At 40.6% G+C, this 27,889-nt stretch overlaps 1 protein-coding gene across 1 annotated transcript in view; it reads right to left on the minus strand.

Moving 5' to 3' along the window:
- Nucleotides 1–27,889, minus strand: part of LOC120993678 (acetylserotonin O-methyltransferase-like) — a 350,706-nt gene that overhangs the window by 259,741 nt on the left and 63,076 nt on the right. Inside the window, exon 2 of the mRNA XM_040422157.1 lies at nt 4,638–4,812. Coding sequence (XP_040278091.1) covers nt 4,638–4,812 — 175 coding nt within the window. The remainder of the gene's footprint in view (nt 1–4,637; nt 4,813–27,889) is intronic.

The raw sequence follows: 27,889 nt of genomic DNA on the forward strand, positions 1-27,889 counted from the left end.
AAACCTCTCAATTGTATATACTCTACCTTATGGGAATACAAGGTTATCACTGCTTGTCACTTTGGAGTGTCTGCATAGCCTGAATTGATTCAGTGCTCTGATCATTTTTTGCTCATTCCCTCCTACTGTGGCATGGCAGGATTCTTGGCGACAGGCTTCAATGCGGATAATTGGTTGCATGAAGCCAAAGATATTTTTTCTGAGAAACAATTCTTTCAGAAAAAGTACCAGCCCTCTTTTCACACTGCCTTTACTGACCTGACCCAGGTTTATAAGGAGCAGATCACGTCGTGGTGGGAAGTCCAGAGTCTTGACAACTATATTAAAAACAGTATAGTCCCCCGAGGTCTCCGCATCTCTCTTCTTCCATCAGCTCAGTCACGTAACCCGGGCTTCATGACAAAATGGGAACAAGAGGCAACTAACAGTTCCCTTAGATTGATGAGACTGCTGGTGGATGAAGAGAAGAACACATTGACCACTCTATGCTTGTCACTTTGGAGTGTCTGCATAGCCTGAATTGATTCAGTGCTCTGATCATTGAATACAAGGTTAAGGAACAAGAAAAAAAAACCTATGGGGATCAATAGAATTGTAAAGAAAGCAATAAATGACAAAAATAAATCATTTAAATCACAGGAGGGTAGCAAAGAAGAATTGAAAAACTATAAGGAAAAAATAGAATGTATAAAAGACAAAAAAAAAAGAACCCTAACTAAAGACAAAGATTAATTGCCAAAGAAAGTAAACTAACCCTAAAACATTCTTCAATTACATGCATGGTAAAAATAATAAATCTGAAGGTGTTGGCCTTTCACGGAGTGATAAGGGAGATATGGGTGGAGTAAACTGTGAGATGAAATGCAGAATGTAAAAGTAAATCGCCCGGACCAGATGCCATAAACCCCTGTATCCTAAAAGAATTAAGTAATATCATAGCCAGTCCCATATTTCTGATATTAACAGGGAGTGTTTCACAAAATTGGAGCTTAGCAAATGTGGTGCCAATATTCAAAAAGTGTTCAAAAACAGAGCCTGTAAACTATTGGCCGGTAAGTTTTTCATCTGTCATGGGTAAACTGTTTGAAGGATTTCGGAGAGATGCTATCTTGGAGTACCTCAATGAAAATAAGCAAATAACGCCATATCAGCATGGCTTCATGAGGGATCGGTCATGTCAAACTAATTTAATCAGTTTCTATAAAGAGGTAAGTTCTATATTTGACTGTGTAGAATCAATGGATGTCATATCTTGACTTCTCCAAAGCATTTGATACTGTACCACATAAAAGGTTAGTATATATAATGAGAATGCTTGGACTAGGGAAAAATGTCTGTATGTAGGTAAGTAAATGGCCAGTGTCAGGCAGCTGCTGCCAAGGCCAATAAGATAATAGGTTGCATCAAAAGGGGCATAAATGCCTGTGATGAGAACATAGTCCTGCCACTTTACAAATCACTAGTCAGACCACACATGAAGTACTGTGTACAGTTCTGGGCTCCTGTGAACAAGACAGACATAGCAGAGCTGGAGGGGGTTCAGAGGAGGGCAACTAAAGTAATAACTGGAAGGGGTGGACTACAGTACCTAGAAAGATTATCAAAATGGGGGTTATTCATATATGTTGCAAAACGCAAACACATTCCTCTTATCCTTCTAAGTACTGATGCTGAGAAGGCCTTTGATAGAGTGAAATGGTCCTTCATGAAACGGGTATTAATAACTCAAAACTTCCCAATCGCATTTCTTTCAGCAATAGACGCAATGTACTCTAATGCTTCAGCTTCTGTTACGGTCAACAACCAAATCTCAGACCCTTTCCTTATAAAAAAAAAACAGAACCCGACAGAGCTGCCCCTTATCCCCCATTTTATTTGTTCTAATGCTAGAGCCACTTCTCCAGACAATTAGAACTGACAAAGAGATTAAAGGATTACCTCTAGGGGATCAGGATCACAAAACAGCTGCATTCGCAGATGATCTGCTCGTTATAATAAGCAATCCAGACAATGCCCTTCCTAAGATTTACCAACACCTAGAGACCTATAGTTCCTTTTCAAATTTCAGAGTTAACCATAATAAGTCTCTGATTATTAGCCTAGGCATCCCCACCCCTCACAGGTCAAAATTAGAACAATGTTCCCCGTTCAATTGGTCCTCGCCCGACTTATCATACCTGGGAGTGAAAATTAGCCGTGATCCGAACCAACTCTTCTCTCTTAACTATACCCCCCTTTTGAAAAATATTACAGAGATACTAAATAACCTAGACCTCCCTATTTTATCGTGGTTTGGAAGGAAAAATATTCTAACGTCCCTAGTTCTACCAAAATTAATGTCATGCCCTGCTCAGGTTATGTGCGGAGGTCTGCCAGGTTAGCAGCACGTGTGTAGCCTTTTGTTTTTGTTTTGGAGTTGAGCTGTATCCGCCTCCCTTCAGGTGCACTGGGTGGGGTCGTTGGTTTGAGTTTAAATTATGCCCACTCCCAGTGTCCTGTGTGGGTGATATCTTCTGTCTGGCTCAAAGGAAGGAAGGAAGGATTTGCTGTTCCTGCTCAGTAACAAGATAAGTTGGTTTTGTTTTATTGTGGTTGTCTGTCTAGGCTGTTAGAGAGACGCCTGCCCCCTCCAGGTCCTGAGGGAGCAGGCTGCCTCTTTCCCCCTTTCACCATCTTCAGCCTAGGCACGGGGACACATTATTCCCATCTTCAGGGTCTGAACGTGGGCATAGAAGTCTAGGGAGAGCTGGTAGGGATTTGTCAGGAGGTGACCTTAATCCCCAGATTCTTGCCTAGACACTTGTTTGGTGGTATTCTGTGTATCTTGTATCCTGTCCACTGTGACAATTTCACAATAACTTATGCACGTCTAATTCCAGATGTGCACTATATCAGAGGGTTTTTTCACCCCAGTAAGCACAAAGCCGTATTTCTGGCCTAAATGTGACACTCACTTATGCATGTCTAATCCCAGATGTGCAGTATATCAGAGGGTTTTTTCACACCAGTAAGCACAAAGCCATATTTCTGGCCTAAAGGAGGTGGTAATGGTGAGTACCATAAAGGAATTCAAGAGGGGCCTGGATGTATTTCTGGAGCGTAATAATATTACAGGCTATGGCTACTAGAGAGAGTTATTCTGATTGCCTGATTGGAGTCGGGAAAGAATTTTTTATTCCCCTAAAGTGGGGAAAATTGGCTTCTACCTCACATTTTTTTTTTTTTGCCTTCCTGTGGATCAACTTGCAGGATAACAGGCCGAACTGGATGGACAAATGTCTTTTTTCAGCCTTATGTACTATGTTACTATGTTACTATGTAAATGTGACACTCACTTATGCACGTCTAATCCTAGATGTGCACTATATAAAAAAAAGTGTTTTTTTTTTAACCCCAGTAAGCAAAAAGCCGTATTTCTTGACTTGCAGACATGCAGATAGCCTGTGGCTGCCGATTATGTATTGATATTGACAAACTGAAGTAAAAAAAAGTTCGTTTTCAGCAGTAGTTGGCTCAGGGCAGGCTTAAAAAAATTGTGCACTGCACCCACAAAACACATTTGCTGTAGATCGCTGAGTAAAAAAGCAGTTCATAAGATTTCTCCCTGATCTCTCATAAGATTTCTCCCTGATCTCTCCCTCACAGCAGCTGCAGCCTCTCCCTACACTAATCAAAGCAGAGTGACGGGCGGCGCTACGTGACTCCAGCTTAAATAGAAGCTGGGTCACATGCTGCAGTTGGCCAATCACAGCCATGCCAATAGTAGGCATGGCTGTGATGGCCATTTGGGGCAAGTAGTATGACGCTTGTTGATTGGCTGCTGTGCAGCCTTTCAAAAAGCGCCAAGAAAGCGCCGAACACCGAACTTTTACGAAAAATGTTCGGGTTCGGGTCCGGGTGCCGAAAAACCTAAAGTTCGGTACGAACCTGAACTTTACAGTTCGGGTTCGCTCAACCCTAATTAGAAGGCCTATTGACAATGATTCTGATATGCAGTAAGTCTATGTATAACTGAACAGATTAAGCATGAATGGCACAGTATTACACCAGTGTGGTTCCTCTGCAATGTCGATTCAATGAGTCTGATGCACAGTAAATCTATGTATAGCTGAACATATTAAGTATAAATGGCACAGCAGATCAGATTAACAAGCCTATATATCAGACCACCTGTTGACAATGAGTCTAATGCACTGTCCTTGCAGTCTCCTTATGCCCTCCCTATGCTCTCATCCCTATACCGAGGAGGAGATTGATGCATGTAATTTCAGCAGTATCCTCCTCTAGCAAGCAGGTAATTGCTGGTAATAAATGCTTCCTTCCCGACAATCACCTGCTACATCTGCAGGTGTATTAGGGCCTCCCATAGAGATCAATGGAGTATGAGGGAGTGGAGGACCATAAGGGAAGGTAAAACATCCTGTGTGCATGGAATCTGGACATACTGTATAGTTAGTGTATGTCAACAGTGTTTCATTGATTATTGTCTAGTTGTGTATTATTTTTGCAGCTGTACCATGTGTAATTGTCAAGTCAGCTGTTCACATCCATGAGGACAACTTTACTTTTGATATCAAAATTGATACCATAAAGTGTAGACACCAAATAGAAACTTTTGATTATTCAGATAAAGTTACCTTTGTTATTTTTCAAGTCAACTTTTAAAAGCTTCAGTCCAACACAGGCATCAAGCAAGCGCTCCATTCCATCTTCAGTGGTGCTCAAGCGAGAAGCAATGGTTGCTGCTGGAATGGGTTCCTGTACTTCATGTAGTAAATCAAAAACTCCCAGTTCACATGCTGCAAATATAGTCTACAAGAGAAAAGCAACAAGCTACTTAAAATTTTGTGCTAAAAATAAAATAAAAAATAGTTACATAGTTAATACGGTTGAAAAAAGACATAAGTCCATCAAGTTCAACCAAGGGATAGGTGGGGATGAGAATCCCAGAAGGAATACTGCAGAGTTTGCAAAAACAATATAATGACAGTATCATGACTGTATTATGGATGTGTTATGGGTTTCAAAAGAACCACAAGGGATCCAGATGTTGCAGAAGTAGAATGGTAGATGTTAACATTCAGTTGTATTATTGGAGTCTGAAACTGGCCAAGGTATGTATTCAGACACTGCTGTTGAGGTACGGGTAAAAACTGCATTGAAATTGCATTCATTTTTATCAAAATTCCTCACTTTCCTGTTTGTCAATGATTTGCACATAATTGGGAGATTTTTTTTATTGACTTAAAGGAAGATATCTTAACATTAAACCAGTCAGACTGAGGTTTCAAAAGAAGTGCAAATGCATATACAATTTATTTATTATATGCAGGATATCTACTATATATATATATATATATATATATATATATATATATACACACTACCTGCAGGAGATCTACTGTATACAGATGTAGCAGAGTTATCAGTCACAGTCATTAAGCGTTAACTAGATGTGATAACTCACCATGTGTTTGTGTTAACTATGCTATATCTGTATGTAGTATATTTCCTGCAGATGCATATATTGTAGTACTCCTGCGTATAGTTCACATATATATATTCACTTACACTATATGCAGGAGATCTACTATATATACTGCTATATATGTATATATGGTAGATCTCCTGCATATAGTACATATATAGTAGCCTAATTGATGGCATCTGGATGATAGGGATCCATACCTGTGGGATTGGGATGCAGTGCTCAGAGGCATGTAGACTGGCTCTCAGATTGCCTGTAGTGGCTATGTGACTGCTGCTGCTCCACCAATCAGCTTAACAGATAGCACTGCAGTGCAGACTAAAGGGAGGAGCATTAAACCTCTCGCTTCTTGTCCTCTGCCATCGATGTGTGTGTAGGGAGCTTCACTGCAGGTGGGAAAATCTGGCCACAGTTGTAGGCAGCCCGCCATTTAAAAAATGTTCTCTGTGGTGGCACTATTGCTGGCCCTTGAACTAGGCATGTGCCCTTTAGGGCATAATTGGAAATAAGGCCCTCAGTACAAATAGTTGTTGTGGGAGGGCAAACCTGCAAACTATAGCACATTGGAAAGGAGGCATCATTAGTTCTTAATTAAGGATCTATTTATTTATTATGGTGGTAAACCCCCTTCGCAACCTCCACGATATATGTGTGGCGGAAGTCGCATCTTTAAACATGGAGCCTGCTCATTTTTTTCCTCGTTTCCCCACTACATTATGTGCAACCGCAAATGGTGCAATTTGAACTTGTCCTGCAAAAAATAAGCCCTCATAAGGTTAACCGCCTCCGGACCGCATAACGCAGGATCGCGTTCCGGAGGCGGCAGTCTCAGGCAGAGTCACGCATATATGCGTAATCTCGCGGGTCGCGAGATTTCCTGTGAACGCGCGCACACAGGAACTGCAGGTAAGCGAGTGGATCTACAGCCTGCCAGCGTGTCTACAGCCTGCCATGGATCGGATCCGCAAAACACATACGGGCGTCTGAACGGAGCCTTACAGGGGGGTGATCAATGACAGGGGGGTGATCACCCCATATAGACTCCCTGATCACCCCCCTGTCATTGATCACCCCCCTGTCATTGATCACCCCCCTGTAAGGCTCCATTCAGACGTCCGTATGTGTTTTACGGATCCACAAAACACGGATACCGCGGATCCGCAAAACACATACGGACATCTGAATGGAGCCTTACAGGGGGGTGATCACCCCATATAGACTCCCTGATCACACCCCTGTCATTGATCACCCCCCTGTAAGGCTCCATTCAGACATTTTTTTGTAGTTAGTGGAAATTTATTTATTTATTTTTTTGTTTTTTCTTACAAAGTCTCATATTCCACTAACTTGTGACAAAAAAATAAAATCTCACATGAACTCACTGTAACGGATCACCTGGTACACAGATCGGGTACCTCCGTTGAATGAATGCTCCTAGTGCTTTCCGAGGACTCCAAGCACTCCACTTGACACCGTACGCACTGCAGACCCCACAAACTGCCGAAGCTTGGTTGAGGTCTCACCGTCTCCTACACACCCTGGACCTACGACAAGGCTCCAGGCTCCAGTGGGTGGACCTCTCCTAAAACCAGAGATCAGGAACAGCCCTTAAAAGAGCTAGTAGTTATAGCCAGGGGAGTATACACGTATAGCAATCCCCACACACATGAGACGAGGCTCTATGTTGAAGGTGAAACAGGAACTGACTGTACTTCACGTACAGCCTCTTTTATTCACAAACCACAAACATAGTACTGCCCACAGGGGTTTGAAATACAACCAATCAGTAATTAACAACACATACAATGTAACTACAGCAACCAATCGTTCACGCCCCCAGAGGACCAGAATGAAGACTGGGACATAGGACAACATATCCCCACAATGCATCATGGTCTCCTCCCCTCTGTCTGGAGACAACCTGAGGAGCAATCCAATTATCTCTCAGAACAAAGGGAGATCGCCAATACACATGTAGATACAACAGGACAGACATCACCATTTAAACACACAATGGGACAATGGCACAATAGAAACACACCCAGCATTTTCCTCCCAAGCTGACAAGTTACACTTATTATAAATTGTTACAACTTTGTGAGTTTACATTGGCCATACATATAACTTACATTAATTCAAACAGTATAACTTTGTGACAAACCTATCCAAAATTCACTTGAATCGGTTCAGGGGTTTAAAAGTTAGTATATGGCCCATAATCCTGGGGCAAGAGGCCAGCAGCCAGTCCTCCCCAAAACCCAGTGGCGAGGTCGGTTTCGCCACACTCACCATACCCCTCACGGAATCCAAATGCGTAAAAGTTTTTAGACATTTATATTCCAGACTTCTTCTCACGCTTTAGGGCCCCTAAAATGGCAGGGCAGTATAAATACCCCACATGTGACCCCATTTAGGAAAGAAGACACCCCAAGGTATTCGCTGAGGGGCATATTGAGTCCATGAAAGATTTAAATTTTTGTCCCAAGTTAGCGGAAAGGGAGACTTTGTGAGAAAAAATAAATAAATCAATTTGCGCTAACTTGTGCCAAAAAAAAAAAATCTTCTATGAACTCGCCATGCCCCTCATTGAATACCTTGGGGTGTCTTCTTTCCAAAATGGGGTCACATGTGGGGTATTTATACTGCCCTGGCATTTTAGGGGCCCTAAAGCGTGAGAAGAAGTCTGGGATCCAAATGTCTAAAAATGCCCTCCTAAAAGGAATTTGGGCCCCTTTGCGCATCTAGGCTGCAAAAAAGTGTCACACATGTGGTATCGCCGTACTCAGGAGAAGTTGGGCAATGTGTTTTGGGGTGTCATTTTACATATACCCATGCTGGGTGAGATAAATATCTCGGTCAAATGCCAACTTTGTATAAAAAAATGGGAAAAGTTGTCTTTTGCCGAGATATTTCTCTCACCCAGCATGAGTATATGTAAAAAGACACCCCAAAACACATTGCCCAACTTCTCCTGAGTACGGCGATACCACATGTGTGACACTTTTTTGCAGCCTTGGTGGGCAAAAGGGGCCCACATTCCAAAGAGCACCTTTAGGATTTCACAGGGCATTTTTTACACATTTTGATTTCAAACTACTTCTCACACATTAGGGCCCCTAAAATGCCAGGGCAGTATAACTACCCCACAAGTGACCACATTTTGGAAAGAAGACACCCCAAGGTATTCCGTGAGGGGCATGGCGAGTTCCTAGAATTTTTTATTTTTTGTCACAAGTTAGCGGGAAATGATGATTTTTTTTTTTTTTCTTACAAAGTCTCATATATCACTAACTTGTGACAAAAATAAAAACTTCCATGAACTCACTATGCCCATCACGAAATACCTTGGGGTGTCTTCTTTCCAAAATGGGGTCACTTGTTGGGTAGTTATACTGCCCTGGCATTTTAGGGGCCCTAATGCGTAAGAAGTCAAAATGTGAAAAAAATGTCCTGTGAAATCCTAAAGGTGCTCTTTGAAATGTGGGCTCCTTTGCCCACCTAGGCTGCAAAAAAGTGTCACACATGTGGTATCGCCGTACTCAGGAGAAGTTGGGCAATGTGTTTTGGGGTGTCATTTTACATATACCCATGCTGGGTGAGAGAAATATATTGGCAAAAGACAACTTTTCCCATTTTTTTATACAAAGTTGGCATTTAAAACAAAGGTATAGGACGGCTCACCCTTATGGTGGTGATGTATAGGTGCTCCAATCTAGTCTAGACACCCTACTCACCAAATTGAACAAATGTATAGAAAGGGAATGGGCACTCTGATAGATGGAGTCACATATAGAGTAAAATCAATGACAAGTTTATTTATATCACACGATATTATATCACTATGGTATATTAGTATTAACTATAAAAATCCTGACATAGGTGAGAAATATATAAATAGGAATAAAATGTAATCAATATAAGAATATAAGTAATGGGTTTCCTCCTATCAGATCCGGATGGGAAGTAACCAGTTATTAACACATTGTGAAAAATGAATACAATACTATTAAATCGGCACAATTGTTATATATACTCTTGATAGGAATCTATTAAAAAGACCTCTGATGTGTTGAGACGATATATAGTTAATATTCGTAGATATGCGATCAAAAAGTCAAAAGTTCCTTAAAAGTGGATATAAGGTGATCTTGCAATCATTATACAAGCTCACATTTGCTAGTCAGAAAATGATGATTCTTTCTTGTTCCACAGTTATATGCGTGTGTCGGTAATGGCATACAAACAATTTGCAGACAGTGATATTTTCAAAATAGATCGCTGTTCTGGATAGATAGCAGCAGGTGATTGTTACATAGATTTAGTAAGCTCTCAGTCTGAGCAGCTATTATTCACTGTTAGCAGCCTCGGTTCGTGGCGTCCCACGTGCTGTCCTTGTATAATGAGTTAACCTACTGTTAAAGATCTTTCTTACGGTTGTATACCGGATCTTTAGTGTTTCTGCTGGAAAGTAGCTGTGTAAAGCTGTGGCACACGCGGTCCCGATATTTCCACTGGTTGTATAGTCAGCGGGATTCCTTTAGCGTCCAACGTGTCTCCAAGTCTGTGGAGCCTCAGTGTTTGATGGTATAACGGCTATGTGCCAGTTGCTTTAAGAGTGGCAAACTCGGGATTCCGCTAGTAGGTACCTTTGGTGAAGCGCTTCACTTGTGGACCATCCGATCGATGTTGTCCGACATATGACCGGCTGTTTGAGTCCGATGACTGAGTATTACCGCCAGACGCGTTTCGGGGACTATGCTTGTCTCCTTCCTCAGTGGCTATGCTCGGTCTCTGTATGCAGCCGGGTTTTATACGTGCCCTCTCCGGATTTTCTGGAAAAAGTGGACTGGAATCCATGGTGAGTCAATACTAATTTGTCTTTGCAGTTATCTCACCCTATCGATGCGATATAGATGCGTCCTTTCATGGTCTCATGTGTTTTTTTGGGTCCAAAGGGTCTCCATCTACTATTCCACAGTTTCTGTGGGTTATTTTCAGTCGATATTTTACATAAGAAAGTGACTGCAAGTTTGTAAATTGCTCATACAAAAGATAGCATCAAGAAATAATTATTCAAACATTATAAAATATTCAAACATTGTGAAATATTATAAAATAGTATCAAATATAGCCAATGTGATATATAGTGAATTATAAAATAAATGATGGTATATAAAATGAATATGTAAAATGAGTGTCTCTCAATCATAGGTAAAACTAAAAAAGGGTTTCTTTGTTTCGAAAGCAAATTGCATATTGATTACTAACTATATAGTGGTAAACCATTTAGGTTCTATTTTATGTTGGCAATAACAAAGTTAAAAAATACGGGCATTATAGACAGATCGTCTTATTTGTATAGAGCATACCGTTCATTTAGTGATCTACATCTTCTTCTTTAACTTCTGTTGATATATCAATATATCTAAGGGAGAGTGTCCTTACAGTTATCTTGCGGTATGTGTGCGTTTCTGAATATATTGGCTTCTATTTTTTATGATCTAAAGTCTCTCTAATTCCTATATTGGAATTACTATATTGTCTTATTTTGCACTGCATGTATTATATACCGTAAGTGTCATATAAACAGTTATTATCAGTGTAGAGAAATCTCGAACAGATGTTAAATTATGTTGACAATACTATTTGATGTGGGTGTATCTCCAGGGCTATTTTAGTGCCAGTTAAAGAACAGATTTGGTGATACCTTTGCGGTTGTCTTGCGATATGTGTGCGTTTTTATATGGACTACTGCGTTTTTTAGTCCGCCGGGTCTGTAACTAATATGGTGGAATTCCTGTATTTCTTTTGGTCATAATTGCATTGCATTAGTGTCGTATGGTTCAAAGTTTACCATTGTGTAGGAATGAGTGTCAGAAATGAACCAAACGAAAGAAAAAATGTATTTATGTGTCAAAAAAATTTAAATAAGTGCCAGCTCAAAGTGTATGTCGTGATAAAATGTGGGATATTTCTAATATGATTATCTTTTATAGATGTGTCTATAATTTCCACTATCAGTGTATCCCAAAAGGTATATAGTATATTAATATCTATTGGTGACTAAGTTTATGTGCAATTGCTGGATTGCTATTCCAATGTGATATAAGAGTGAATCTATCTTTATAGCGTGATAAGAGAGTGTGTTTATTATTAAGTGAAGTTAGTTGTCATTGGTCGAAAGATTTCTGAGTTCTGCTTGGGAGATTGGATGTATATGGGATGGGGGCCCAGGTCCAAGAGAGGGTCCTAGTGCTGGAAAAACAGCCTGACTGTGATCCCCCGTCAGACCAGGGCACCCACCCCTTCACAGAAAGCCGAATATTTCCAGTTCTGCGTTCAAACCGTCTGGTAGTAGGCTGCCGAAGTCAAAAATCCTTCTGGACTCTGCTCTCGACATTCTTGATACATGGTCTCCTCCTCTCCAATGGCGTGTTATTTGTTCTAGTTCCATAAATCTCAGATCTTATGTACTAATTTGAAATGCTTGGACAATGCATGTTTCTCATAGCCTTTTTTAATATTGTTGATGTGTTCGGCTATTCTGACCTTCAATGGTCTTTTTGTTCTCCCGATATATTGTTTGGAACAAGTACATTGTATCAAGTAGATCACATTGGGGGTATTGCAAGTCATGAAGTTTTTTATTTCCCATACAAATGTATTTTGTGTTGATTGTACTTTTGTGGTTTTCCTGGGAAATGAGGTATTCTTACAATTAATGCAGCTTCCACATCTGTGGAAGCCACTCATGTTCAGCCTTGTATTAATTGATTGATTATCTTTTTTGTAATTTTTAATGGAGGGAGCTAGTTTAAGTCTTAAATTTGGAGCCTTGGTGTAGACTATCTGAGGAACCATAGGGATGAGAGAACCTATCACTTTATCTCTCTTAATATGGTGCCAGTCTTTATTTATAATTTTCTCGATGGATTTATGTTGTCCATTGAAGGGGAGTACTATACGGAGTGTGTCTTCCTCCTGTTTTCTCTTTGTTCTCCCTGGATCAGAGGAAAATAATGTATTCCTATCTAGGTCTCTTGCTTTATTCAATGCATCATCTAACAGTTTTTTAGGATATTTTTTGAGTTGAAATTCTGTCTTCATCTGAATGGCCTCTTCTTCAAATTTGTCCCTGTCTGTACAATTCCTTTTTATTCTTCGGAACTGTCCATACGGTATATTTAACAGCCATGTTGGCAAATGGCAGCTGGAATAGGGTATAAAGCTATTTATTGCTACTGGCTTGTGGTAAGTGTTGCAAACATATTTATCTTTAGTGTTGGTAATCTGTAAATCTAAAAATTCCGTATTTTCCTTGTTAACACTAGAGGAAAAGACAAGATTATAAGAGTTTTTGTTAATCTCTTCCAAAAAGGCATCCAATTCAGGCTCTCCCTTTTGCCAAACAAATATGATATCATCTATATATCTGTTCCAAAGCACCAGATCCGTCCCCAGCCTCGGCTCAATGGTCTCACGCTCCCACTGGGCCATAAATAAGTTGGCGTAGCTGGGGGCGAATCTGGTGCCCATCGCAGTACCCTGGATCTGCAAGTAATGGTCACCCCCAAAGAAGAAATGATTATGAGTCAGTAAAAAATGTACACCTTCTGCTAGAAATTCAACTTGTTTCTGGTTCAAATCTCCGTTTTGTTGTAATTGGGCCTTCAAGGCTGCTATTCCCTGCTCATGACTTATAATTGTGTACAATGATTGTACGTCCAATGTCACAATTATCCAATTGGGTTGTACTTTCAAGTTCTCTAAAATTTGTACAATCTGTGTGGTGTCTTTAATGTACGAATTAGTCTTTTTTACAGCTGGCACAACAAAGACCAATAGAACCCAGATCCACACGGGAACAAAATAGTGATAATAATCAATATAACATCCCTGTAAGTAACAGATATGAAACTTTGAATCACAATCATTTTTTAGACAGGACTCCACCTCACCACAAAACAAGGATCAGACACAGATCGCCATCACCAACAATACAATTTCAACACCGAGAGTCACCACCGATACACACATACAATTTGAGGAACAGATTTAATCACCAACAACACAATCAGGAAACACAACAGAGGAATTGGTACCCACAAACTCACAGACACTACCCCATTCCCAATCATCAAAGAGAAGGAAGACCATCACGAAACGAACACCACAGAGATCCAAAAGAAAGACACGAAGAAGTCAGAGAAAAAAGAGGGACACACAAAAATCACAGATAGACACTGCAGAACAAAAAACTATAGTCAACTTAAGCACAGTAGTTTTGACTAATGCACAAATCAATTTACTTCAGAAAGGTTTGAAATTTGCACCAACATCTAAAATGAACAAATTTGATACTTATGTGGGTATAGCAAAATATGTGAGAAAGCTATGTTTAAAAAAATATTTTATAAAAAATCCCATTATATTTAATACAGAAGGAAATAAAGATGCTGAAATCAGACATACCGATTTGAAAATGAAATCAAAAAAATTTCCTAGACAAGAGATCAGTGCGGAAATAGCCACGTTTCAAACAAATGTGTAAACAGAACTAAGGAAAATATCAGAGAGACCTATCAAAAATAATAACTTAACAGGACAAGAGGTGCGTGCAATTAAAGAGCTTCAGACATTAAATAATATTACGATCCGCCCAGCGGACAAAGGAGGGGCCATTGTCCTTCTAGAGATGGCAAAATACAATGAGGAATGCCTTAGGCAGCTAACAGATGAGACAACATACAAAAAAACGTAAAAAAGACCCCACAGAAGAGTTTACTGAATTGTTGGTCAAATACTGCGATAGAGGTCTAGAACAAGATATTCTGACCAAACAAGAATATGATTACATTTTAGGGACCCAACTGAGGCTACCAATGTTTTACTGTCTGCCAAAGATACATAAGAATCTGACAGAACCCCCAGGACGTCCGATTATATCGGGAATTGGGTCACTAACAGCTAATCTTTCGCAGTATATTGACCACCTAATCCAGCCAGCTGTAAAAAAGACTAATTCGTACATTAAAGACACCACACAGATTGTACAAATTTTAGAGAACTTGAAAGTACAACCCAAATGGATAATTGTGACATTGGACGTACAATCATTGTACACAATTATAAGTCATGAGCAGGGAATAGCAGCCTTGAAGGCCCAATTACAACAAAACAGAGATTTGAACCAGAAACAAGTTGAATTTCTAGCAGAAGGTGTAAATTTTTTACTGACTCATAATCATTTCTTCTTTGGGGGTGACCATTACTTGCAGATCCAGGGTACTGCGATGGGCACCAGATTCGCCCCCAGCTACGCCAACTTATTTATGGCCCAGTGGGAGCGTGAGACCATTGAGCCGAGGCTGGGGACGGATCTGGTGCTTTGGAACAGATATATAGATGATATCATATTTGTTTGGCAAAAGGGAGAGCCTGAATTGGATGCCTTTTTGGAAGAGATTAACAAAAACTCTTATAATCTTGTCTTTTCCTCTAGTGTTAACAAGGAAAATACGGAATTTTTAGATTTACAGATTACCAACAGTAAAGATAAATATGTTTGCAACACTTACCACAAGCCAGTAGCAATAAATAGCTTTATACCCTATTCCAGCTGCCATTTGCCAACATGGCTGTTAAATATACCGTATGGACAGTTCCGAAGAATAAAAAGGAATTGTACAGACAGGGACAAATTTGAAGAAGAGGCCATTCAGATGAAGACAGAATTTCAACTCAAAAAATATCCTGAAAAACTGTTAGATGATGCATTGAATAAAGCAAGAGACCTAGATAGGAATACATTCTTTTCCTCTGATCCAGGGAGAACAAAGAGAAAACAAGAGGAAGACACACTCCGTATAGTACTCCCCTTCAATGCACAACATAAATCCATTGAGAAAATTATAAATAAAGACTGGCACCATATTAAGAGAGATAAAGTGATAGGTTCTCTCATCCCTATGGTTCCTGAGATAGTCTACACTAAGGCTCCAAATTTAGGACTTAAACTAGCTCCCTCCATTAAAAATTGCAAAAAATATAATCAATCAATTAATACAAGGCTGAACATGAGTGGCTTCCACAGATGTGGAAGCTGCATTAATTGTAAGAATACCTAATTTCCCAGGAAAACCACAAAAGTACAATCAACACAAAATACATTTGTATGGGAAATAAAAAACTTCATGACCTGCAATACCCCCAATGTGATCTACTTGATACAATGTACTTGTTCCAAACAATATATCGGGAGAACAAAAAGACCATTGAAGGTCAGAATAGCCGAACACATCAACAATATTAAAAAAGGCTATGAGAAACATGCATTGTCCAAGCATTTTTGGTACATAATCAAGATCCCAAAGATCTGAGATTTATGGCACTAGAACAAATAGCACGCCATTGGAGAGGAGGAGACCATGTATCAAGAATGTCGAGAGCAGAGTCCAGAAGGAATTTTGACTTCGGCAGCCTACTACCAGACGGTTTGAACGCAGAACTATAAATATTCAGCTTTCTGTGAAGGGGTGGGTGCCCTGGTCTGACGGTGGATCACAGTCAGGCTGTTTTTACAGCACTAGGACCCTCTCTTGGACCTGGGCCCCCATCCCATATACATCAAATCTCCCAAGCAGAACTCAGAAATCCTTCGACCAATGACAACTAACTTCACTTAATAATAAACACACTCTCTTATCACGCTATAAAGATAGATTCACTCTTATATCACATTGGAATAGCAATCCAACAATTGCACATAAACTTAGTCACCAATAGATATTAATATACTATATACATTTGGGATACACTGATAGTGGAAATTATAGACACATCTATAAAAGATAATCATATTAGAAATATCCCGCATTTTATCACAACATACACTTTGAGATGGCACTTATTTACATTTTTTCGACACATAAATAAATTTTTTCTTTCGTTTGGTTCATTTCTGACACTCATTCCTACACAATGGTACACTTTGAACCATACGACACTAATGCAATGCAATTATGACCAAAAGAAATACAGGAATTCCACCATATTAGTTACAGACCCGGCGGACTAAAAAACGCAGTAGTCCATATAAAAACGCACACATATCGCAAGACAACCGCAAAGGTATCACCAAATCTGTTCTTTAACTGGCACTAAAATAGCCCTGGAGATACACCCACATCAAATAGTATTGTCAACATAATTTAACATCTGTTCGAGATTTCTCTACACTGATAATAACTGTTTATATGACACTTATATAATACATGCAGTGCAAAATAAGACAATATAGTAATTCCAATATAGGAATTAGAGAGACTTTAGATCATAAAAAATAGAAGCCAATATATTCAGAAACGCACACATACCGCAAGATAACTGTAAGGACACTCTCCCTTAGATATATTGATATATCAACAGAAGTTAAAGAAGAAGATGTAGATCACTAAATGAACGGTATGCTCTATACAAATAAGACGATCTGTCTATAATGCCCGTATTTTTTAACTTTGCTATTGCCAACATAAAATAGAACTTAAATGGTTTACCACTATATCGTTAGTAATCAATATGCAATTTGCTTTCGAAACAAAGAAACCCTTTTTTAGTTTTACCTATGATTGAGAGACACTCATTTTATATATTCATTTTATATACCATCATTTATTTTATAATTCACTATATATCACATTGGCTATATTTGATACTATTTTATAATATTTCACAATGTTTGAATATTTTATAATGTTTGAATAATTATTTCTTGATGCTATGTTTAGTATGAGCAATTTACAAACTTGCAGTCACTTTCTAATGTAAAATATCGACTGAAAATAACCCACAGAAACTGTGGAATAGTAGATGGAGACCCTTTGGACCCAAAAAAACACATGAGACCATGAAAAGACGCATCTATATCGCATCGATAGGGTGAGATAACTGCAAAGACAAATTAGTATTGACTCACCATGGATTCCAGTCCACTTTTTCCAGATAATCCGGAGAGGGCACGTATAAAACCCGGCTACATACAGAGACCGAGCATAGCCACTGAGGAAGGAGACAAGCATAGTCCCCGAAACGCGTCTGGCGGTAATACTCGGTCATCGGACTCAAACAGCCGGTCATTTGTCGGACAACATCGATCGGATGGTCCACAAGTGAAGCGCTTCACCAAAGGTACCTACTAGCGGAATCCTGAGTTTGCCACTCTGAAAGCAACTGGCACATAGCCGTTATACCATCGAACACTGAGACTCCACAGACTTGGAGACACGTGGGACGCTAAAGGAATCCCGCTGACTATACAACCAGTGGAAATATCGGGACCGCGTGTGCCACAGCTTTACACAGCTACTTTCCAGCAGAAACACTAAAGATCCGGTATACAACCGTAAGAAAGATCTTTAACAGTAGGACAGCACTTGGGACGCCACGAACCGAGGCTGCTAACCGTGAGTAATAGCTGCTCAGACTGAGAGCTTACTAAATCTATGTAACAATCACCTGCTGCTATCTATCCAGAACAGCGATCTATTTTGAAAATATCACTGTCTGCAAATTGTTTGTATGCCATTACATACACACGCATATAACTGTGGAACAAGAAAGAATCATAATTTTCTGACTAGCAAATGTGAGCTTGAATAATGATTGCAAGATCACCTTATATCCACTTTTAAGGAACTTTGGACTTTTTGATTGCATATCTACGAATATTAACTATATATCGTCTCAACACATCAGAGGTCTTTTTAATAGATTCCTATCAAGAGTATATATAACAATAGTGATATAATATTGTGTGATATAAATAAACTTGTCATTGATTTTACTCTATATGTGACTCCATCTATCAGAGTGCCCATTCACTTTCTATACAAAGTTGGCATTTGACAGAGATATTTCTCTCACCCAGCATGAGTATGTGTAAAAAGACACCCCAAAACACATTGCCCAACTTCTCCTGAGTACTGCGATACCACATGTGTGACACTTTTTTGCAGCCTAGGTGGGCAAAAGGGGCCCACATTCCAAAGAGCACCTTTAGGATTTCACAGGGCATTTTTTACACATTTTGATTTCAAACTACTTCTCACACATTAGGGCTCCTAAAATGCCAGGGCAGTATAACTACCCCACAAGTGACCCCATTTTGGAAAGAAGACACCCCAAGGTATTTCGTGATGGGCATAGTGAGTTCATGAAAGTTTTTATTTTTTGTCACAAGTTAGTGGAATATGAGACTTTGTATCAAAAAAATAAATCATCATTTTCCGCTAACTTGTGACAAAAATAAAAAGTTCTATGAACCCACTATGCCCATTAGCGAATAACTTAGGGTGTCTACTTTCCGAAATGGGGTTATTTGTGGGGGTTTTCTACTGTCTGGGCATTGTAGAACCTCAGGAAACATGACAGGTGCTCAGAAAGTCAGAGCTGCTTCAAAAAGCGGAAATTCACATTTTTGTACCATAGTTTGTAAACGCTATAACTTTTATCCAAACCATTTTTTTTTACCCAAACATTTTTTTTTGAATCAAAGACATGTAGAACAATACATTTAGAGAAAAATTAATATATAGATGTCATTTTCTTTGAAAAATTTTACAACTGAAAGTGAAAAATTTCATTTTTTTGCAAAAATTTTGGTCAATTTCGATTAATAACAAAAAACATAAAAATGTCAGCAGCAATGAAATACCACCAAATGAAAGCTCTATTAGTGAGAAGAAAAGGAGGTAAAATTCATTTGGGTGGTAAGTTGCATGACCGAAGTGTAAAAAGTGGTCTGGTCATTAACGGTGTTTAAGCTAGGGGGGCTGAGGTGGTTAAGTGAACAGAAAAATAAAAAAAAGTTATGACTAGGAAGGCGGGGGCATTTTTACTGTCTGGGATCACTTTATAAGGGTCATTATAACTTTTAAGAGGGTATGAGTACTTTGTATACCCCGTTTGGCATGATAACTTTGTGGGGGCATTGAGAATTACTATTACTCTGTGGGTTACAAAATATGGCACTTTTACTGTGTGGTGCACTTTAATTATCTGAGCCCTATATAAGGCACTGTGTATCTGGCACTATTATTGGGGGTTGTTAAGAAGTACAGTATTTGGGAGCACAGTACTACACAGGTACAGTAACAGGGGCAGATGGGACAGCAACAGGCACATAATTGGGGATATCAGCAGTATGAGGAGTTTGTGTAAGTTTAGGAAAAGTAAGGTGGGTGCTGGAAAAGTGAGGACCCCAAGATGTCTGTTGCAAACTCTGTAATCACAGGTTGTGACTGGAAGAAGTTGTGGTGACTGGGGTTCGCTAGAAAAAAAATTAAACAAAAAAAAAAAACATCGCCAAACAGAGAACACATGTGCAGTTATACTGGTCTTTGTGTGATGCGTGTTGTTCAGTAATAGTATAATGGTAATATTAGAAACTATTTAGTGGTAGTGGTCATGGTGTGGTGTTTCCTGGGTTGGGGCTCCATGTAAACCAATATTATTTTAATGATAAGTCTAATGGGTCTTACTATATGTTCTATTAATACTATACTATTCATATAATGTAATAAGCAAAACATGCATGAATTAAGCTGTAATGCTTACTGTGATGAAAACCATACTCTGCATGTAGTCAAGGCTGAATATGAAAACAAAACTGTCAAAGCTTAATTAGTGACTGGCAATTTTTTCATTTATTTTCATTTTCTCATTTCAGGGGCCAAAACTTTTTTCTTCCATATTGCTTTATAAGGACTTATTTTTGCAGCTCATCTGGCAGGGCCTAATAGGCTACGGCACTTGGCAGATGCGGGTGTCTCTGAAAACATTAAAATGCAGTTGGTATTCATAATTGCATGTAAGGGGTTAAATGGTCAGGACTGGAGGTTTCTCAGATTCCAGCTGTTAGAGAAAGACCCAGTGCTGAAAAACAGTGACCAGACAAAAAAAAGCTGTATTACTGCAAATAAGGAGTGCAGATGAATTATTTTCCTACTGTTAAGATTCCCCCAATGTCGGCACTAAAAATTGCAAAAAAATATACAGTTTGGACTTCTGTTCAGTGCGAAAATAATGGAGGGGACCTGTGTGTATGCACAATCCTGACAATTTATTTCAGTATGGCTTTTAACACTGACAGTGGTGAAATAGAAAAGTAAAAAGTTACAACCTGAATTTTTTATCTGCAGTGCTATTCATGCATTACAGCAGATACTAGTCTAAAATCATGTGGCCTGATTCTTAACAGTGGTTCCTGCATCTGCTAAGTGGAGTAGCCTATTAGACCCTGCCAGAGGTGAGGTCTAATAGGCTGAATATTAGTCTAAGGCTACTTTCACACTAGCGTTTTTTGCGGATCCGTCATGGATCTGTAAAAACGCTTCCGTTACAATAATACAACCATATGCATCCGTCATGAACAGATCCGGTTGTATTATGTCTTCTATAGCCATGACGGATCCGTCTTGAACACCATTCAAAGTCAATGCGAGACGGATCCGTTTTCTATTGTGCCAGATTGTGTCAGAGAAAACTGATCCATCCCCATTGACTTACATTGTGTGCCAGGACGGGTCTGTTTGGCTCCGCTTCATCAGGCGGACAGCAAAATGCTGCAGGCAGCGTTTTGGTGTCCGCCTCCAGAGCGAAATGGCGATTGAACGGAGGCAAACTGATGCCTTCTGAGCCGATCCTTTTCCATTCAGAATGCATTAGGGCAAAACTGATCAGTTTTGGACCACTTGTGAGAGCCTTGAACGGATCTCATAAACGGAAAGCCAAAACGCTAGTGTGATAGTAGCTTAAAATGACAAGTATAATGCACTGAACTACAGTGTACTGCAGTGTATTATGTAAGCAATCAAATGATTGCATGTTCACGTCATCTTCTGGGACAAAAAAGTAGTAACGTAGTAAATAACAATTCAATAAAGTTTCTGTTTAAAAAAAATCCCAACTAAAAAAAATCCACATTCATTCCCCATTAAAATAAACAATCATAATTGTTATTGCCACATCCAGAAAAACCCAGACTTTGAAATGATCACATCATATAGCTCACAGTGAATGCAAATGAATGCTATAAAAAGACTTGACAAAGAAAAGCTAAAATTGCTACTTTTTGTTCTTTCACCTTGCAAAAAATGAAAAACAAGCAATCAAAAATGTTGTGCTCTTTAAAATGGTATCAATAAAAGCTAAAACTTGTTCCACATAATGTGAGCCCTGATTCAGCTCCGACTACTGTAAAATAAAAACATTACAACTCTTGGAAAAAGTTGCAATCTGGATTTTTTATCTTTAGTGCTACTCAGCAGATAATAATCCAAAACTGTAGTGACAGATTAATAATAAATTAGGCTGCCTCACAGTATATTTGCATACACAAAATGTATTACACCAATAAATGTATTAAAACATGACCTTATTCCATATCAGCATATACATATTGTGGGGATTTGCTCTGGTAGACAGGCTTGCGGACGCAGTACAGAGGCAATGACAACGTCTTTAACTTAAACAGTGCCGTGTTTTATTCACACAGACGTAAAGTGACAAAATAACAGTTTCAAGAAAAAACAGTCACCTGGAGTCTGGTGTTTGTTCACACCAGGCTGCAGCACATAAGTCCTTGAAGGAAGCAGTAGGCCACGTGCTTTTGTCCACAAACAATGTAGCAGGCCTAGTCCCAACCCAAACGCTCAAGCTCCAAGACTGAGACTGCCAACGCTCCACTAGCAGATGGAGGATAATCCACCCAGCTGAACATGCTGGCTGGGTTTTTATATCCCAGCCAAAACCCGGCCTGGAACCGTAAGGAACAGCCACCCACCAACCCTGCTCTTTGGCTGCTCCCAATAAGAACCGGCCCGGATTGGCTTTACAGCCATTCTAACAGCTGAAGTGTCAGGCTGCACTACAGACCTGACACTTCAGGAAAAAATCCGGTCAAGGACGGCTCCTTGTTCCTTCTTACATACCTCCCCCCTTTGTTCAACCCTGAGGGGGTGAACACTTGCCAGACAGTGTACGCGGGACAGGGCATCCGCGTTTCCCTGTAACCTGCCTGCCCTGTGTTCCACGGAAAACTTAAAATTTTGCAAAGATAAGAACCACCTGGTGACCCGAGCATTCCTCTCTTTGGCCTGGCTCATCCATTTAAGAGGGGAGTGGTCGGTCACCAGACGGAACCTTCTCCCCAAAAGATAGTAGCGGAGAGACTCGAGTGCCCACTTGATGGCCAGGTACTCTCTCCACTATACTGTACCTAGTCTTGGCTGGGGTGAGCTTCTGGCTGAGGAAGACAATGGGATGCTCCTCCCCGTCAATATCTTGAGACAGTACAGCACCGAGACCTACCTCGGAGACATCGGTCTGCACTATAAACTCCCTTTTGAAGTCAGGCGTCACCAAATCCTGGGACCCGCACAGGGCCGACTTCAAAGCGGAGAAAGCCTTTTCTGCCTGCTCATTCCAGTGGACCGTCACTGACTTGCGTCCCTTTAAAAGGCCTGTCAATGGTACAGCGACTGTAGCAAAATTGGGGACAAACCTCATATAGTACCCCACCATACCCAGGAACGACTTTACTTGCCGAGTAGTGACAGGTCGGGGCCAATTCCTAATTGCCTCAATTTTGTTCACCTGAGGTTTGATCATTCCGCGCCCAATGACATACCCCAGGTACTTGTTCTCTTCTAACCCTATCGAGCACTTTTTTGGGTTAGCGGTTAAGCCAGCCTTCCTAAGGGAGTCCACTACAGCCTGTACTTTAGGTAAGTGACTTTCCCAGTCGGTGCTATGGACAACGATATCGTCCAGGTACGCTGAAGCGTATCGACGATGTGGACGGAGTACAATATCCATTAGCCTTTGAAACGTGGCGGGAGCGCCATGTAGACCAAAGGGTAATACCTTGTACTGATACAGCCCCCCTGGCGTGACGAAAGCCGTTTTTTCTTTGGCAGCCTCCGTCAAGGGTACCTGCCAGTACCCTTTGGTGAGGTCCAACACAGAAAAATACCGGGCTTGGCCCAACTTTTCAATAAGCTCATCCACTCGGGGCATGGGATACGTGTCAAACTTGGACACCTCATAAAGTTTGCGGAAGTCATTACAGAACCGCAATGTCCCGTCCGGCTTGGGTATTAATACTATCGGACTGGCCCACTCACTTTTTGACTCCTCGATGACACCCAGCTGTAGCATTAGCTGCACTTCCTCCGTGATGGCTTGTCGCCGAGCCTCGGGTACCCGGTACGGTTTTAACCGGACTTTCGCCTGAGGCTCAGTGACAATGTCATGCCGGATTACGGACGTGCGTCCAGGGAGGTCAGAGAACAAATCCGTGTTCCGACTAATGAACTCCCTGGCTTCCTGAGCCTGTTTAGAGGAGAGGCTGTCAGCAATTTACACTGTGGCAGCCGCTTCCCTGCTTCAGACTGAGGGTCCGAAACTGCTTCCACTAGGAACCCTGGTTGTGGGCTGTCTTCCGTACAGGTTTCCCTTTCCTTCCATGGCTTGAGCAGATTCACATGGTACACCTGCTGCGGCTTTCACCTCCCTGGCTGGTGTACTTTGGAATCTACCTCTCCAATTTTTTCCAGTACCTCGTAGAGCCCCTGCCACCTAGCTAGGAACATACTGTCTACACTCGGTACCAGAACCAACACCCGATCAACCGGGTAAAGGTTTCAGACCCGAGCCTGCCGATTATAGACCCTACTCTGGGCTCGCTGCGCTGCTTCCATATGCTCCCTAACCAGAAGTAACACTATTTCCATCCGTCCCTGCATCTGGGTGACGGACTCAACAACACTTTTGTGTGGTTTGGTTTGTTGTTACCACGCCTCTTTGGCGACGTCCAATAAACCACGTGGGTGTCTGCCGTATAGCAGTTCGAAGGGCGAGAACCCTCTAGAGGCCTGGGGCACTTCTCGCACTGCGAACATGAGATAAAGAAGAAAAAGGTCCCTGTCCCTCCCATCCTTAGACACCACTCTTTTCAACATATTTTTTAACGTCTGGTTAAACCTCTCGACCACGCCATCCGTTTGCGGATGATACACGGATGTCCATAACTGTTTTATGTGGAGCAACTTGCAGAGTTCCCTCATGACATTGGACATAAATGGGGTCCCTTGGTCAGTTATAACCTCCTTAGGCAGACCCACTCTAGAAAACATTTCCATTAACTCCTTAAGCTATGAGTTTGGCCGACATATGACGCAGTGGCACCGCCTCCGGGTACCGTGTGGTGTAGTCGAGGATGACCAGGATGTGCTGGTGCCCTCTGGCTGACTGGTACTGGGCCTATGAGATCCATAGTGATCCGCTTGAATGGAACCTCAATAATCTGGAGAGGGACCAGAGGACTACGGAAATGTGCCTGGGGGCTGGTTATCTGGCAGGTTGGGCAAGACTTGCAAAACTCTTCTACCTCTCTGAACACACTGGGCCAGTAGAACCGCTGTAAAATCCGGTCCTGCGTTTTCTGCTGGCCCAGGTGTCCCCCAAGAACATGTTGGTGGGCTAACTCCAACATGAGCTTGCTATATGCCTTGGACACCACCAGCTGTTCAATATGCTCACCCCGTAGTTTATTTACCCGGTACAGCATCTCCTGTTGAACCACAAAATGGGGCAACATAGATTCGGCCCTCGATTGTTGCAGCTCACCCTCAACTACTACCACATTTTCCCAGGCTCAGGATAGAGTCGGATCCTGGTGTTGTGCTGTACCGAAATTATCCCCAGAGACATTGAGGTCTGCCAGCTCAGGACCCTATAAAAATGGAGTACTCCAATAAATGTGACTTTTTTGCTTTCAGATGTTATCGATTTTCTCCCATATACAGAGTAATTCAACAACTTAAGATTATAACAATCATATAGCTATGTGCGATTTTACCGGTAGTTGGATCCTTTGTGGTTCGAAGGAAAATGTCCTTGTTGTGATTTTCAAATGGTGGAAAATTTGCGCTCAAACAGCGCATGCAAATGGTGGATACCTCGCTTTCAGCCTGTGCTTGTCCGCTGCCGCCTCGTTCCCAGTGATCACTCGTGTCGGTCTACGTGGCGTCCCACGTGACAAACCAGGGAAAGCATTTGCTGACCCAGATAGGTGTAATAGAATATGCGACTCACTGTTGTCTGACGTAGCCGGTATAGCAAAATCCGATTGGCGTGATCGATATAGCAAAGGCCGATGTAGCAGAGTTTGATTTGGTATACCCTATTTGGGCATATTGCAATACATGGACTGGATTCTGGATCGCACAATGGCAAACTAATTGCAGATTGCACACACACAGTCAATACTTTAGGTATATAAAAATAAAAAATATAATATAAAATAAAATAAAATAAAATTACATATTGTAAAACATGAAAATAAAGAAATACAAACATTCAAAAAAATCTGAAACTCCAGATGTCTAAGGGAGGGGGGAAATATGAAGAGGGAGTCAATGTGCTGATACACAGCCTGGCATCATCTCCCTGTGCAATCCATCCCACCTCCCTCTATAGAAAACCGAATATTTCTATCTCTGAGTTTAGTCCCAGAGGCATCAGAGATCCAAACTCAAAAATCTTCTTTGATTCTTGTCTGGACATTTTAGCCACAAAGTTACCCCCTCTCCAGTCTTGCTTGACCGATTGGATGGCCATATATTTCATCCTACTAGGGTCACCTGCATGATATAATTTGAAATGCTTGGCTAATGGATGTGTTTCTGACTGTTTCTTAATATTGTTAATGTGCTCTGTGATTCTGGTCCTAAACATTCTTTTTGTACGCCCTACGTACTGTTTTGGGCATGGGCATTGGATTATATAAATTACTGCTTTGCTATTACTTGACAGGATTTCTTTAATTTCCCATTTGAAATTATTAGTAGTTGATACTACTTCTTTTGTGTTCCTATCAAAATGTGTCTGCCTACAATTCTGGCAGCAACCACATCTGAAGAAACCTTTTAGATTGGACCATGGAGATATCATTGGTTCTGTTATATTCCTCCTTATTGTCGGAGCCACCTGCAGTCCCAAATTCGGGGCCTGGGTGTAGACAATCCGAGGCTGAACTGGAAGTATAGGGCCTAGAAGCTTGTCATCTTTTATTAAATGCCAATTTTTGCGAATAATGTTATTCACCAATTTATAGTCTTTATTAAACGGTAAAATAATTTTAGCCGTCATCTCTTCCTTTTGGGTAATATCAGGCATTTCTTTAGGATTAAAAAAGGCCGCTTTGTCTAATTTTATCGCCTTTTGTATGGAATCTTTAAGTAGCTCCTTTGGGTAATGTTTCATCAGGAATTGTATTTTCATATGTTGTGCCTCTACTTCAAATTGCACTTGTTCGGTACAATTTCTTCTTAGACGCCTAAACTGGCTAAAAAGAACATTTAGGAGCCACCTCGGAAGGTGACAACTTGTGTTGAGGATGAAGCTATTTTTAGCTACATCCTTATGATATGTACTACATATAAAGGTTTCTTGTCTCTTTTCTATCTTTAAATCTAGAAACTCTACTGTTTGTAAGTTAATATTGCGTGTAAATTTCAAATTAAACCTATTAGTATTGAGCTCATCTATAAATTGTAATAGAGATTGATGTGGTCCCCCCCAAATTAACAAAATATCATCAATATAGCGCTGCCATAGGACGCCAATCAGATTTTGCTATACCGGCTACATCAGACAACAGTGAGTCGCATATTCTATTACACCTATCTGGGTCAGCGAATCCTTTCCCTGGTTCGTCACGTGGGACGCCAGGTAGACCGACACGAGTGATCACTGGGAACGAGGCGGCAGCGGACAAGCACAGGCTGAAAGCAAGGCATCCACCATCTGCATGCGCTGTTTGAGTGTGAATTTTCCACCATTTGAAAACCGCAACAAGGACATTTTCCTTCGAACCACAAAGGGTCCAACTACCGGTAAAATCGCACATAGCTATACGATTGTTATAATCTTAAATTGTCGAATTACTCTGTATATGGGAGAAAATCGATAACATCTGAAAGCAAAGAGGTCACATTTATTTGAGTACTCCAGTTTTATAGATACAAGCGGGAGCTCCGCATGATATTTATCTATATATGTATATGCTGATATGGAATAAGGTCATGTTTTAATATTTTAATACTTTTATAATACATTTATTGGGGTAATACATTTTGTGTATTAAGCTGGCTCACAGTATATTTATACTGTGAGACAGCCTAATTCATTATTGATTTATTTTCCTTTTTGATCAGCTGGTAACTGATAGGCTGGGCTCCAGTAGCTTGCTGGTTGAGCTTCTCTAGAATTACAGGGAGTGCAGAATTATTAGGCAAATGAGTATTTTGACCACATCATCCTCTTTATTCATGTTGTCTT

The sequence above is a fragment of the Bufo bufo genome, chromosome 3 (genome assembly GCF_905171765.1).
Source record: "Bufo bufo chromosome 3, aBufBuf1.1, whole genome shotgun sequence".
Classification (NCBI taxonomy): Eukaryota; Metazoa; Chordata; class Amphibia; order Anura; family Bufonidae; genus Bufo; species Bufo bufo.